The following is a 14,890-nucleotide window of genomic DNA, read 5'->3' as shown; positions in this document are numbered from 1 at the left end:
CAAGTGAAGACAAGCATCCTCATGCATATGGACATGGGATTCTCACTTCACCTTCATCTTATAATGCAAAGTGGCATATTTGGCACTTGCTGCCTGCTAGCTGCAAAGGGTAGGACTGAATTCCTTCCAAACGAGAGAACTTATTTACATCGAAATACTAATTGTGAACGTAGCTCATATCATGAGTTTTAACTTTTTAACATGCTATTGGTTTGGGTCACCGTCTTGATGGCATTCATATTACATAAATTCCTCAAAACTCCATTTCATAGGTACCACACCTAGAAGTTCATTTGGAAGAAAGAATACCTGATCTAGACCCAACTGTTATCCAACTATAGGTGAGGAATTTATATTTCTGTAGTTTGATCATAAGTGTTTCTCGTTAATATTATCAATTGTCTAGACTAAGCTAAATAAGATTTATTTTATGGCAAGAACTAAATGAAAAGGGCATCAATACATTAACAAACTAGCCATTTATTTATAGAAAACATATCGAAGCATAATTACAATATTAATCAATTTGCACAGAAATTTTACAACATGTCACTTGGTTATTGAAGTGGTCGACAGCTTCATTAGTACAAAGCAGTCCTTGCTTGTAGCTTCACAACTATTCCCCCACCATATCAGGGTAAACTTTCATTTCTTGTATCTCCAGATTGCGAAATAAAATTTCCACTCCTCTCTTACTTTTACCGCTGATAAGAAATGTAGAGAGTAACCGGTGTAATTTACCCTTCGCATTGCTTGTGGTTCTTGTATAACAAACAGCAGCTAATGGCTTCTACAACTTCTTTGAAACATCACAAGGCGCTTGAAACCCAATAGTTTCAACATCTCCCACCGTCTTAAACAAGCGCCTCCTATTCACCTCTTCAACCACAGACCGGTGTAGTAGTTGGCTTCTTATGTCTACTAGTGACCTATTCCTCATCAATTTACGGCTGTCCATGATCCTTTTATCTTTCGAACCAGATGCTAGTAAAGCTTTGCATCTCTCAAAGTATTTTTTCGCTATGTACTGCCCAGCATTGCTGGTTTCTTCGGGACAAAACCTTGTTGATTTGTGACATTTTGATATGGGATGTTTGTCTCCTCCTGTGGGGATCATCTTAGTGCCGTGCTCATTGCCAGAAATGAAACTTAAGTTGGAATATGTTCCTGAGTGCGAAGAGCTTTGTGAGCTGGTCTCATCAAGCAAATCATCTGCAACGGCAATCCATTTGCAATTAAAATGTAAGACTCAAAATCTTAAGATGAGGCTTAGCTTAATCCCTATGTCAGTAATTTTAGCATGAAAATGCATCCCTAAAGGCGTTACCTAGGAATCCGAGATGATAATCAACATATTATCATGTGATTTTATGTTCTCGTCAGGTCCTTAAAGTTTCTTGACATATCTATAGGGACTTGGGATGAAGTCCATTCTTCACCAAGGATGTGGTATAAGAAATGGAACAGGGCTACAACTAGTCCCATTGATCCCTAATGGACCATAAAAAAAAGGAATGGAAAAACAAAAGGGCATTCATTTCATAGGCAATGGCCTTCCAGGAAAGACTAGCATATAGAAAAGACGGCCATATTCATGCCCATGGACTTTTAATTCAAGCAGTAAAGGGCCAAAAATAATAGTGGGTAGTCACAGCGCTGATAACTTAGTGAGTTCTATGAGCCATACCTTGGAACCAATCGCAGGCATTTTTCATTCCGTTAATCCCATGAGAACTGATCAAGCCTGATAATGATGAGTGGGATGATGAGGAATAAGAGTGAGAAGGGTGGTGAGGTCCATCGTCGTCATCATCTTGATAATTAAATGTGTGGTAGGCTTCAGGTTTCCAATCTGGTGCCAGAGCAGATATCTCCCCTTCAATCATATTAGCAATTTCAAATGGTTCCCAATCAGTGATCTCCAATTCCTTGACCATTTCCGTCGCAACATCAAATGGTGTATCATTCAATATATCAAAAGGAAAATATATATTCCTAAGAGAACCTGCATGAGAAAAAGTTGAAGAAATGTTCACCATTTGAATCTCTTGAGTTCACTTTAACTACAACAACAGCCAGAGGTCGTTAAATAGTACCGTCTTTATCAGCAATCTGAACTTTAAGAAAAATGGTATCATCTTCAGAATTTAGCTTCCCCGTGATTGTCATGTCAGTCCTGGTACGATAATTGCTCAATCGCAGCTTCTCCATTTCTTTGTCGTTTAAAAATGGCTTCGGGTGTCCAAGCTTTCCCAAAGGCAATGATTCATCTTTGCCACACTCGAGAAATGGATCAAGCAATAATTCTTTAGCCGATAATCTCTTTGATGCATTTACCAAGCATTTCCCTACGAATCTCTGTGCTTCCAAGTCTTCAATCCGGTAGAATGCTCCTGGAAGCTTCCCCTGAGGAAATACAGTGGCAACAGGTAAGGTTCTGTTCACTAACACCTATTAATCTTGACTTTGAAACTTCACCTTACCGCTGTCACTTTCTTGTAGATTTGTGCAGGGTTGACACACTCACTATATGGGTATTCAGATGTAAGCATCTCTAAAACACACATGCCAAATGAGTAGACATCGACTAGTTCGTTGTAATCTTCCTCATATAGTTCTGGTGCCATGAACTCCGGAGTGCCTGAAAGTATAGAGAGACAAATTATCTTATAGCGGAAATTAAGTGCCAGCATTTTTGAGCTAATAATGGAGATAAACGAGTACCTATAACACTGTGAGCAGATTGGGAACCACGGAGAATTGCTGCAAGCCCTAAATCACCAATTTTGACTTGCCCAAGGTGCCCATTAACAAAGATGTTGTCACACTTAAGATCTCTATGGATCACTGGAGGATCATGTCCATGCAGATGTACAAGACCCCGAAGGATCTGGCGGGCCCAGTTCTTTATGGCTCGGATGTCTACCTGATTATATTTCTTCCTATACCTGCAATATGAAAGATAGAGAGTAGTTTATCAATACATTTAGCCAAATGCATTGAATAGGAATCCTGTTTCATGCTTAAGAATTAGTATCGAGGATAGCAGTTCAAAATCTCTTGATCAGTTGTCCTTCTCATTAACATAAATTTAATGAAGAGACCATTGTTACATTTTCTGCATTTGGGTGGTTCAAAAGATATGCAAGTTGAGGAACTAGAGTTAGCAATACTAAAGTTGGAAAGGAGATTACTGTCTTAGCGTCCCCGATGTGAACATTTCAGTAATGAAGTTAAAAGCTTTGTGCTCAATGTCAATCCAAGAGGTGTAGAACCGAATAATGGAGTCATGGTTGAGGGTGCTGAGGAGGTGAACCTCTGAGTAGAGCCGCTGCAAATCCTCTGGTGAGCGAAGAACTTCATTAAGCTTTACCTGATTCCATGCCACCTCCATCCCAAGCAACTCATCAATTGCCTTGTACACTGTTTTCATTGCTCCTTTGCCAAGCACTTCTTCAAACTATTCAACACAAAGAAAATGCTCTCATCACTTCAAAAAGCAATCGAAAAGATCATTTCCATTTATTTATTTCCATACATAAAACCCGAACAAATTAATTGACTCAATGCGCGTAATTATAAACATACGGTTAATTGCTGTTGAATGGATAATCGCTGGTCCTACATTTATCTGCTGATTTTAATCCAATGTCCACCAATATCAGGTAACAACAAATGCTCAGGAGTCCGGAACTGACTTTTAGCTAAAGAGTACTCATCGGGGCATAATTGGATTTGAAGCTCTCATTCTAATAGTATTACAAGGTTGTCCCTTCAGAGATAATATCGCATCAAGCACAAATGTTTTAAAAGACGAAGCCGAAGCTAAGGCGTTTCATGGATAGCCCCGCCTAGGCAAAAGCCCTTCGCCTCACGGGACCTAAAATTATTAATATATAGTCTAGTTGGAGGGTATGTCGTATAGTCTAGTTGAACTTAGAGGGTATGTCATATAGTCTAGTTGACCTTGAACTTGGAGGGTATATGTCATATAGTTCAACTGAACTTGCACTTACGCAGTTTTCTTTTATAAAGAAAATGCCCAGTAGAATGCCTTAGGCGTGCCTCAATCACGTCTAGGCAAGTTTAAGCCTATTCCCGCTGGGCAGAGGCGTTTTTGTCACTGCCCCGCCTCCAAAGCCATATAGGCGCGCCTCAAGGCTCCTCATTTAAAACAGAACCTCCAGCTAGATGCTTGCTTGCATAGGCCCAGAAACTTTTTGCTTTTGTTTTACTACTAAACTAATGAAGCACCAAATTAAACAATCAAATTTAATCCCCGATTTTTTAAACTCCTAACAAGCCCCATCAATCCAAGTCCAAAGAGCTCACAGAATTTAAAACCAATATTATTGAGAGAAGAATTAGCATCTTGTATTAAATTAACAATATTTCTTAACACCAACTGTCATCAAAACTAATGGCCAATAGGTTAGACTTTAATGTCATCGGGATCACCCGGATGGCTATTACTCCTGCTTAAACTAAAGTACTTAATAATGAATTAGACAGTGACTCACCCTATAAACAAGATTGACCAAATAAACTATTCCATCTTTAAAAAGGGAACTTTAACGAAAAGCTTCCGATACTGTTCACTACTATCTAAATTCTATAACCACAGAATTAATGTTATTCTACTTGTGACTGAAAGGTACGGATTTGCAAAGTAAGGGTAAGACTGCGTATAGGTAGACATCCCTTCGACCCTTACAAAGCGGGTAGCCTTGATGTCTTGGAATCACCCTTCTTTGTAACTTGTGTATAAGTACATAGACACGTACGTACGTACATACATACATGCACACAGATATACATACATATATCCATAGATACATACACATACAATATAATTTTGATTACCTACTCATGGCGAGCAAGAAATCCACGCTTACCAATTTGATCAAACTTAAATATCTGATGACCTGATACTCCAAAGTTTAAGATCATTTCCATGCTTTTTCAGATAGTTCTGAAAACCCATTTAATTAAATAACTTAAAGAAACAAAAAGTAACCAACTTTAACAAAAAAAGGAACTAAAACATCATTAATTCATGAAAAATTTAAGCAAGGCGTACACTTTGAACCACAAAAACAATCGATTCCGGCAACTGGGTAACGTTGAAATTTTCAAAAAAAATTCTAGAAAACAAATTAATGGTAACATGCAAATTACATACCCGACCATATCTCGCAGTAGGATCCATTTCAACATAGCCAGCCTTGTCTGCCTTCGACATGTTCGAGGATTCCTACTAATGACTTCCCAGTTCCCAAGACTTCGAAATCAGACGTTGTTTCTTTTGTTTGACGAACAAACCAGAGACAGAGCAGTTGATCACCAGAAACAAATAAAAGGGTAGCTAAATGTAATCTAAGAGGGTGTGGTGGGAAAATTAAAGGGTGTGGAAAATAAAAACTGGGAAATTTGGGAAATCAAATCCGAGGCTTTCCCTCGTGGTTTTCGTAAGAGAAGACACCAAACAAGAGCCAGAAGAGCCTCGAGTAATCAATCCTCAGCATAATCCAACCCACACAGTCCACACTCACTACCACGGCGCGTGACGCCCACTCGTACTTGTTGGCAACCATTCGTGATTTGGGTAAAAAAGATGTCAAATTTCAGAGGCAGATGGGGAGGAAGTTTGAAACTTTGAAAGGGAGAGTTGTGTTTGTGTGGAGAATTTTGGAGGAATAGTTGGTGCGGTTTTGGAAAAGGGCAGTCTGGGAAATTGCCAAAATTTTTAAGGAATCAGAGAGATTGTGGTGGAGTGGAAGATGGGGTACGAAACTTGAAGAATCTGCGGCTGAACTTTGTTGGTACCATTTGTGGGAAAGGGGAGAAATCAAATGGTACAAGCACCTTTGTGGGATTTTGTAGTTCTTGTGGGCAAAGCAATTGAGTTTTCAAGTGAATGGAGAGAAGTGGTAAAAGCTGTAAATATAGGAGAGATGCAAATACTGCACCATTAGTAGACTGAACAGGACGAGATGTGAGAGTTGGTGGTGGTGGCGGCAACTCCCTATAGGACTATTTGGGTTGTCTTATAAACAAGAATTTTTAATGTGTCGGAAATATAGTTAGGTTAACAAAATGTTATAATATAAGTGATTAAAAATATTTTTTAAATCTTTAACTATTTGTATTATTATATTTGGTATACCTAACCGTGTTATGTGGACACAGAAAAAAATTCTTGGTTTATTGTGTCAAATGATTTGGCTTTTTTAGCATTCTGTAGGTTGGAATTCCGTTTGGTAATGTTTAATGTGATCATCATTTTATATCATTATATAGTTGACTATGAACCTATTGACTTTTTTTTTTAAAAAGAAAAAATTCAATAATAAATAGGAGGAACGGTTTGGCTCCTAAACTAATTCAATACGTATTATAAATCATTCTATAAAAATTATATGTATAAAAATATTAATTAAAAATAAAGTTATTTAATCAACCAACTGCAATAAATAGATAGATGAGTATACTTTTATTGTATCTGATTATTTGTTTTTATACATTTCAATGACTAAATAATCTTATATTTTATTGATTTTCGAGAAATAATCTTTATTGAGTTATTTATAATATAAATAATCATAAGGGATAATAATAAATATGAAATTTTGTGAATTTGTTACAAAGCTTCTTGACGAGAACTCCTCATCCTTGGAAGAGCCATGTGTCACAAACCCTTAAGCGTATTTTTTCTTTTATACATTCAAAGCTATAGGTTTGATTCTTTTGTTCTTATATTCTCTTCTATAAAAAAACAATAAGAGAGATTTGAATTTGAAATTTCTTTCAAGATATATGCTCCCAGTATATGCCAGTGACATATGATAGTTGAGTCAAGTCCACAGACATCTGGACTAGCAACCTTTATGTGCTCAATAATATGAAGGCTTTCATTTTTTTCATCTTAAAGTTAAGTTAATGATGATGTCTACTTGAATCATATTTTGTAGATCACAAAGATCCTGACTATCAACTGACACATCATGTAGTTTACAAAATATAATTTAAAAACATAACATCTCAAGTCTTCAACCCTCTCTAGCATTTTCCTTAAGGCAAATACGTTTGTTTAGGCGCTTGTCAAAGCACTACTAAACAAACTTGATGCTGTTGGTAAATGGTAAGGATGCTTCTTACTCATTGGAATTTTCCCTTACCGATAGAACACAATCTGAAACCATAATGTTATTTTTCATGAAAACTGTGAGCTATAATTCGTAATCCGACTTTCTAAACCCTATTTTCGTATTTTCAAGGCACCATAAATTTCTTAAATAACTGTGGGAATCCACTGAGGGCGCCCACCTCACGATTCTTCCAAGTAATTAGTATTGGGTTGACAAATCTATCAACCTCTCACTTATCTTTTCATGCATTTCAACTTTTCATTGGGGTCCCTCCATTCCCACTTATTCTATTCTTATCCTCTCTTTCTCAATGATATTTCTTCTTTGTATTTGGCCCCATTCTTCTCCTCACAGCATACTTCACAGTTACCTCAATATATATATATATATATATATATATATATATATATATATATATATATATATATATATATATATATATATATAAAAACTATATATGCTGCATGAAACCTGTGAAATTTGTCACCAAAACATTTTTATACCTTTATTTGGCTGACTATTTCAGCCACGCATGCACACGTACCATCTTGCGACTCATCTTCTGTAATTTATAGTAATTTACAAAAAACTTGTTGATACGAATTACAGGATAAATATCTGAAAACCCTAATATGAATTTGGACTAATTCAGACAGGTGAGAAGGGGAAGACATTTTGTTTGTGGGTTGTAGTGTACAAATTAACAAAGAACAAATATTATCATAATTAAATGGATAAACTTTCCATTACCATTTTTTCATTCTATTTCTAATGAAACAAGTCACGACTTGTGGGGTAAAATTTGAAGAAAAAACATTAATAAAACATGGTGAATTGTAATTATGGAGCCATTTGCTTTTGTCTGTGCAGCCGAATCCAATTATACATTAAAATAAGGGTAAATAATGACCACAAAATATAATGTTGTTAGTCCAAATTCACAACGAGTTGCATTATATTAAGTTTAACTAGCCTTCACGCACGCACTCACGCGCGTGAAGAAGACATTTTTTGAATCACGGCGTGCTACGAGCGACTTTATTTACACGTTTTAAATGTATTTATATGCGTAAATTGACAAAAGGAAAGTTAAATATTTGAAGTAAATGAATAATTTTAGATCATGCTATAATAAACCCCTCATAAACCAATTAAAGTAGCTGAATTCACATAATAAAATCAGTTTCTTTAGAATTTACATTAAGAATAGAGAAAATAATATTTAATAAACAATTGATTGAATCACATTATTGCTAGCTCATTGTGAGGCTAAGCACACCCCCTCCCCCTTAGTGTAGATAATATCGTTTATTAAAAAAAACAATAATTTGACAATTAATTTAATCACATTATTATCCGCGTGTAAAAAACCTTTTTGTTATAAAGAAAATCATATTTACTAAACAACTGATTGAATCACATTATTGCTAACCTATTGTAAGGTACTAATTTTTTTTTTTTAACTTTACTAATTTATCATTGGCACTACGCGTCTCTTAAGATGTTTTGAACACAATATTCATCATTTTTCTTATTTTTTTATTATATTTTTATTTCCCCTAGACACCATCAACTTTCACTTATCCTTTCATTTTTTTTATTCTTTTTTCTTCTCACTTATATTTATATTGTATTTTATGATGACCAAATTACCCTTACATTATTTAATATATTATATTGGGTTGCTTTTGGATTTTTTTGGTTGAGGGGTAATTTTGTCCTAATATTTTTTGTCAACTGCGTGACCCCAAAAACTTTGTCAACATGCGTGACCCCAAATTAGGGCTCTGGCTTTCTACTATATAGATTTTTATTATATTTTTCTTTCCCCTTTACGTGGGCACCATCAACTTTCACTTATCTTATCATTTTTTTATTCTTTTCTCTCTTCTCATTTATATTTATATTATATTTTATGTTGACCAAATTATCCCTATATTATTTGATATATTATATTAGATTGCTTTTGAATTTTTTTGGTTGAGGGACAATTTTGTCCTAATCTTTTTGTCAACTGCGTGACCCCAAAAGCTTTGTCAGCATGCGTGACCTCAAATTGAGGCTCTCGCTTTCTATTATATATATAATGTAGTATTACATTTATAGGGTAAATAATAGAAAAGGTCCCTGAACTATGCTATAAGTTTAGTTTTCATCCCTCAACTCTTATATTAGTTTGTCTCATCCTCCAACTTAAGTTTGTGTTGCACGAATCATCCTTTCCGTCAAGTTTGTTACATTTTCTGTTAAATATGATCACATGCCTTGCACGTGACCTTTTTGTGGTGGGCAAATATGACATTTTGTTGGCCCAAACGAATCTCACGTGCTATAGGATGGAGAACTCAAAAGTTTTGGGGAAAAGTTCAACTGGAGATTGAGAGCTCAGTTCTAGGGTTTGAGAAATTTGAATAGGAAATTCACTATTATTGGCTAGGAATGCACTTTCATGATTAATTATTCACATGGCGACAACGTTTCGGTGGTCTGGAGAGCATCCACAATACAGTAAGTCTTTCCTTCATTGTTTAATTTTATATTTCATGAATTTCGTTTGGATTGTTTTTGTCTAAATATGTATTCTGTTATTCACTTTGGCTTTATATGTATGGTGGTACTCTGTCTTTTCGGTCAAATGCATTTATATGTTGGCCTTATTACTATCCATATTTCACCATTGCTCCAACGTCCACCACACCCAATATGCATATATTGGAGTTTGGTGAGGGTATTTATTGTAAGAATTTGATTTTGGTGAGTGTTCAACCTCACATTGTATATTATATATGGCAGGTGGTCTGGAGTTATGTACTCTTGAACTTAACCATTATGGGTTGGTAGAAAATGGAGTTTATAAAGGTGGCAAGGTATGTTATGTAGACAATTGTGTTGATGACTATTTGTCATTGGTGGATTTACAAAAGATTGGTGTAGAACTTGGCTATAATGTTGACATAACTCAGAGGGTTACAAGTTTAAAAGTGTACTACAAGAAACCTGGTAAGTTTGGTGCAAGTGCATTGATAGAGGTGAAAGATGATAGTTTTATTCCAGGGCTAATTGCTTGCATTCCTGGTAATAGAATTGTTCAATTGTATTATCATGATCCAACTGATCTAAACACCATTGGGAGTCAAGCTTTTGAGGTATGGCCAAGTTTGGATTCTGAAAACTATAATGGTGGCACTGATGAATTTAAGGGTCACCAATATTGGCCTTTTATTGATCGCCTAGCCAATGCTGACAATTCAGTAAAGAAGGTCAACACATATGAAGCTGCATCTGTTGGTATACATGGTAATATTCAGGAATATAATGAAAATGAAGCAGAAGAGGATAATGAAAATAATGAAAAAGAAGGTGAAAATGAAGAAGATGATGAAGTATTTGTTGACAGTGATTATGGGGTAAGTGACGATGAAGAGCCAATCAATGTTGAAGAGGTAAATGGTGTGGATGCACCAAATAAAGTGTTTGATGTTAATCATCCAAATGAAGTTCTTGATTTTCATCCTCCTAATGAAGCTACAGGGGAGATTTCATCTGATGGTGAAGACATTGATATTCCTTATTCTGGTAGTGATGAAGAGGAAGGTGAACAAAACTTTAATAAATTATCTAAGAAGAGGAAAAGGAAATTACCGAGTTTTAAACAGTGGAGGAGAGACACGGATTTGAGAAATCCAGAATTTCGATTGGGAATGCAATTCGCCAATAAAGCAGAGGTGAAAGAAGCTATAAAGGAGTGGGCTATTATCAACGGACGAGAAGTCAAATTTGTAAAAGATGATAAAATTAGGGTGAGAGCAAAGTGTGTTGGAAATAAGAAAACGAAGTGCCCGTTCACTATATTTGCTTCCATCATAGATTCATATGAGCCCACTTTTGCAATCAAGACTCTCTGCTTAGATCATCATTGTGGGAGAGTTGGTAAACTAAAGTTTGCTAATTCAAAGTGGCTAGCTGAAAAGTTTGCTGACAAGATCAAGAAAAATCCTCACTGGAATGTCGGAGCATTTAAGTCGGAGGTATTAGATCAGTACCGTATGAATGTTAGCAGGCATCAAATATACAGAGCAAAGAGGTTGTCCAAGTTGATTATTGAAGGTAGCTATAAAGAACAATATGCCAGGTTATGGGACTATGCAGAACAACTAAAGGTGGCTAATAAAGGAAGCACAGTGGTTATAAGCAATAAGATGGAGGGCGATCAACCAGTTTTCCGTAGGATGTACGTGTGCTTAGAAGCTTGTAAGAAAGGTTTTTTGGAGGGGTGTAGACATGTGATTGGTGTGGATGGTTGCCACTTGAAAGGACTATACACGGGTCAAATTTTAACTGCTGTTGGAGTTGATGGGAATAATGGTATGTTTCCAATTGCTTATGCTATAGTGGAAATTGAAAATAAGAGTTCATGGATTTGGTTCCTTGAACTTTTGAAAGCTGATTTAAATATTGAGAATGGGGCAGCTTGGGTGTTTATAAGTGACAAGCAAAAAGGACTCATTCCTGCCATTCAGAGTGTTCTTCCAACAACTGAGCATAGAATGTGTTGGAGACATCTATATAACAACTTTAAAGCATCGCACCCGGGACTTGCATTGAAGAATACATTGTGGGCCTTAGCAACATCCAATACTATTCCATGGTTTGATGTAGAGATGGAAAAGATGAAACAACAGGATGAAAAAGCTTGGATTTGGATTCAGAAAAGGCCTCCACAAAATTGGAGTAGAGCTTATTTTGCATCGCACTTCAAGTGTGATATTTTGTTGAACAACCTATGTGAATCGTTTAACTCTCGCATTCTAGATGCAAGAGACAAGGCAATATTAACATGCCTTGAGAGAATTATGGTATATATCATGTTAAGGATGGCTAATAGAAGAATTGCAGCTAGGCATTGGAAGCATCCGGTTGGACCTAGGATCTTCAAAATCATTGAGAAGAACAAGTTAGGAGCTAGTCAATGCATTCCTATGATGGCTGGGGACAAGAAGTTCTTAGTACAACATATGTATGGGGCTGAGTTTGTTGTGGATCTGAAAGCAAAAACATGCTCTTGTAGAAGATGGGATTTGTGTGGGATCCCATGCCCCCATGCTATTTCTTGCATTTTTTCTACGGATGAAAATGTGTATAACTATACACATGATTGCTATAAGCAAGAGGCTTACTTGATTTCATATGATCCCATTGTTCACCCGGTTCCATCTATGGATCAGTGGAAGAAAACTGGTTTGCCTGCAATTCGCCCTCCTCCATACAAGAAGCAACCTGGAAGGCCAAAAATGTCAAGAACTAAAGAGGTAGGTGAGGTTCAAGCACCTGCTCCACCCCCTCCAAACCCCATCCCACCAGATTATATTCCACCTCCTGCAAAACTAAAAAGAATATTTGTAAAGGTAAAGTGTGGAATTTGTGGCCAACGAGGACATAATAGGTTAAGTCATAAAAAAAAAGGGGAAAATAGCTCTTCTAACATCCAAGAGGGAGCTCAGGTATATACAATACTTTGCTTCTTTAATTTCTTTTGCTTTGTGAAGCACTATTTCTAATATTTTTACTTTATTTGCTTTGTGTAGGGTTATAGTGATCACTTTCATCAAATCAATGGGCCAAACCCTTCTACAGGGATAGGGAAACCAAAAGGTTGTGGTGTAACAAAAGGAAAGGGCAAACAAGCAACACAAAAACCAGTAAGTGTGCTTCTAAAATGATTTGGGATGTATTGGTGACTATAGAAGGATTCGTAATGTATATGATGCATATGATGTCTAGGTTTCAACTGAGAAAGACAAAGAGATCTCATCATCAATTGCAAAAGGAAATGGAGCAAGGACATCATAATCACAACCACGTTTTTAAGAAGAAAAAACAACGGAAATCATGCTGGGGATAAAAATTGGGCATGACCAATGGGATCACTGATGTTGTTTTTGGAACTTCCTTTTTGTAGCATAAATCATATTTTATGTGGTTGTAGAATTTGTACGTATTTTGTGTAGTAAACTTTGTATTTTGGTAAGGCTGGTATTTTTATTTTGGTAATGTTGGTACTTTTGATGAAGTTGTTATGTTATCGATACTTTCGGTGATCTTTAGCTCACTTTGTTGTTTTAGTAGTAATCTATTATTATTATTATTATTAAACTTAGATAACTCTTGAGTTATGCCAAAAAATTGTATAAGATAAACAACTAGTTTATACATCACTAAAAGACGACTCCTTAAGGCAACACCACGTTGTTAACTCATATGATAAACAATTGGATTAAATAGGAAAATTGCATATCACAATTGGACTTTTTTTTTTTGGGGCAAAAGCATATCACAATAAGCTTTTTTTTTACGGGAAAATTAATCTAGAAAGGTATATAATTCACATATTGGGAATCTTAGAATTCACAACTTAAAAAGACCATTATACCCTTAAATTTAACAGAAAATATAACATATTTGACAGAAGGACCAATTGTGCAACACGGAGTTAAGTTGGAGGACACGAGAAACTAATATAAGAGTTCAGGGACGAAAACTAAACATGAGGTAAAGTTCAGGGACCTTTGCCACCACACACCCTACATTTATAAGTTCAATGGAGTATTACATTTATAAGTTCATGCACTGCGAATACGAAAATAGTCATACTCAATGATTGTTTTAAATAATGAAGAAAATAAACAAATACGGTTTTATAAAGCAATCTAAATTCTTCAGCCAAGTGTTATATAATTTCATATTTGAGTGATTTTTAATAGACATGATTTTTAAGAAGAAAAAAAAACCTATATTTAAGTCATTTTTAATAGACATGATGATCTTTAAGAAAATATCTGAAAAATAGACGACTGAGATCATCGAAATACTTTATTAAAAATATGTATGGCACCCCATATATATGCTGTCACATCCCGGCCCGGGTCGGACCACTTCCCGGGCCCGTTCCACCACCGTAGCACGATATTTTCCGCTTTGGACTTACCATTCCCTCACGATTTTGTTTTTGGGAACTCACGAGCAACTTCCCAGTGGGTCACCCATCTTGGGAGTGCTCTGGCCTCCTTCTCGCTTAACTTCAGAGTTCCTACGGAACCTGAAGCCAGTGAGCTCCCAAAATGCCTCGTGCTAGGTAGGAATGAGAATATACATTTAAGGATCAACCCCTGGGCGATGTGGGATGTTACAATCTACCCCCCATTAGGGGCCTGACCTCCTCGTCGGCACACTTCCGGCCAGGGATTGGCTCTGATACCATTTGTCACATCTTGGCCTGGGGCGGATCACTTCTTGGGCCCGTTCCACCACCGTAGCACGATATTGTCCGTTTTGGGCTTACCATTCATGTGGATTGTAACATCCCACATCGCCCAGGGGAGTGATTCTTAAATGTATATTCCCATCCCTACCTAGCATGAGGCCTTTTGGGAGTTCACTGGCTTCAGGTTCCATCGGAACTCCGAAGTTAAGCGAGTAGCGCACGAGAGTCTTCCCATGATGGGCGACCCACTAGGAAGTTCTCGTGTGAGTTCGCAGAAACAAAACCGTGAGGGCATGGTCGGGGCCCAAAACGAACAATATCGTGCTACGGTGGTGGAGCGGGCTCGAGAAGTGGTCCGTTCTGGGCCGGGATGTGAGAAATGGTATCAGAGCCCATCCCTGGGCGGAAGTGTGCCGACAAGGACGTCGGGCCCCTAAGGGGGGTGGATTGTAACATCTCACATCATCCAGGGGAGTGATCC

General features: G+C 36.7%; 2 protein-coding genes across 3 annotated transcripts; one reads left to right on the top strand and one right to left on the bottom strand.

Annotated features, from left to right (window-relative positions):
• Positions 1 to 464: 464 nt before the first annotated feature.
• On the bottom strand, positions 465 to 5,997 carry LOC126616033 (probable serine/threonine-protein kinase WNK4). Of its 2 annotated transcripts, none has more exons than XM_050283978.1 (7): positions 5,183 to 5,997; positions 3,195 to 3,460; positions 2,725 to 2,948; positions 2,484 to 2,641; positions 2,097 to 2,406; positions 1,688 to 2,005; positions 465 to 1,212 (listed from the first exon to the last, which is right to left on the bottom strand). In XM_050283978.1, the coding sequence occupies exons 1-7, from the start codon at positions 5,240 to 5,242 to the stop codon at positions 791 to 793; spliced, it is 1,758 nt and encodes a 585-aa protein (XP_050139935.1). In that variant the 5' UTR covers positions 5,243 to 5,997; the 3' UTR covers positions 465 to 790. The 2 variants fall into 2 exon arrangements, with proteins under 2 accessions (XP_050139935.1, XP_050139936.1); XM_050283979.1 differs by having other exon boundaries at positions 3,317 to 3,460.
• A 3,937-nt stretch (positions 5,998 to 9,934) lies between these two features.
• LOC126615446 (uncharacterized) lies at positions 9,935 to 12,998 on the top strand. The gene is made up of 4 exons (XM_050283269.1): positions 9,935 to 10,445; positions 10,572 to 12,553; positions 12,734 to 12,847; positions 12,930 to 12,998. Exons 1-4 carry the CDS (start codon positions 9,935 to 9,937, stop codon positions 12,996 to 12,998), a joined length of 2,676 nt encoding a protein of 891 aa, XP_050139226.1.
• The last annotated feature ends 1,892 nt before the right edge of the window (positions 12,999 to 14,890 follow it).

Source organism: Malus sylvestris, chromosome 3, assembly GCF_916048215.2.
Source record: "Malus sylvestris chromosome 3, drMalSylv7.2, whole genome shotgun sequence".
Taxonomy (NCBI): domain Eukaryota; kingdom Viridiplantae; phylum Streptophyta; class Magnoliopsida; order Rosales; family Rosaceae; genus Malus; species Malus sylvestris.
The sequence above is the reverse complement of the archived record's forward strand: the minus strand, read 5'-3'. Positions and strand labels throughout refer to the sequence as shown.

What these genes read in the sequence shown, in the direction of transcription:
- LOC126615446 (XM_050283269.1), top strand. Translation starts at nt 9,935, where the DNA reads ATGGCAGGTGGTCTGGAGTTATGTACTCTTGAACTTAACCATTATGGG. An exon ending in TAAAAAGAATATTTGTAAAG is followed by an intron (nt 12,554 to 12,733) that starts GTAAAGTGTGGA and finishes TGCTTTGTGTAG; the next exon opens with GGTTATAGTGATCACTTTCA. An exon ending in AACAAGCAACACAAAAACCA is followed by an intron (nt 12,848 to 12,929) that starts GTAAGTGTGCTT and finishes TATGATGTCTAG; the next exon opens with GTTTCAACTGAGAAAGACAA.
- LOC126616033 (XM_050283978.1), bottom strand. Translation starts at nt 5,242, where the DNA reads ATGTCGAAGGCAGACAAGGCTGGCTATGTTGAAATGGATCCTACTGCG. An exon ending in CTACTGCGAGATATGGTCGG is followed by an intron (nt 3,461 to 5,182) that starts GTATGTAATTTG and finishes TGTGTTGAATAG; the next exon opens with TTTGAAGAAGTGCTTGGCAA. An exon ending in TGCCTGCGATTGGTTCCAAG is followed by an intron (nt 1,213 to 1,687) that starts GTATGGCTCATA and finishes TTGCCGTTGCAG; the next exon opens with ATGATTTGCTTGATGAGACC.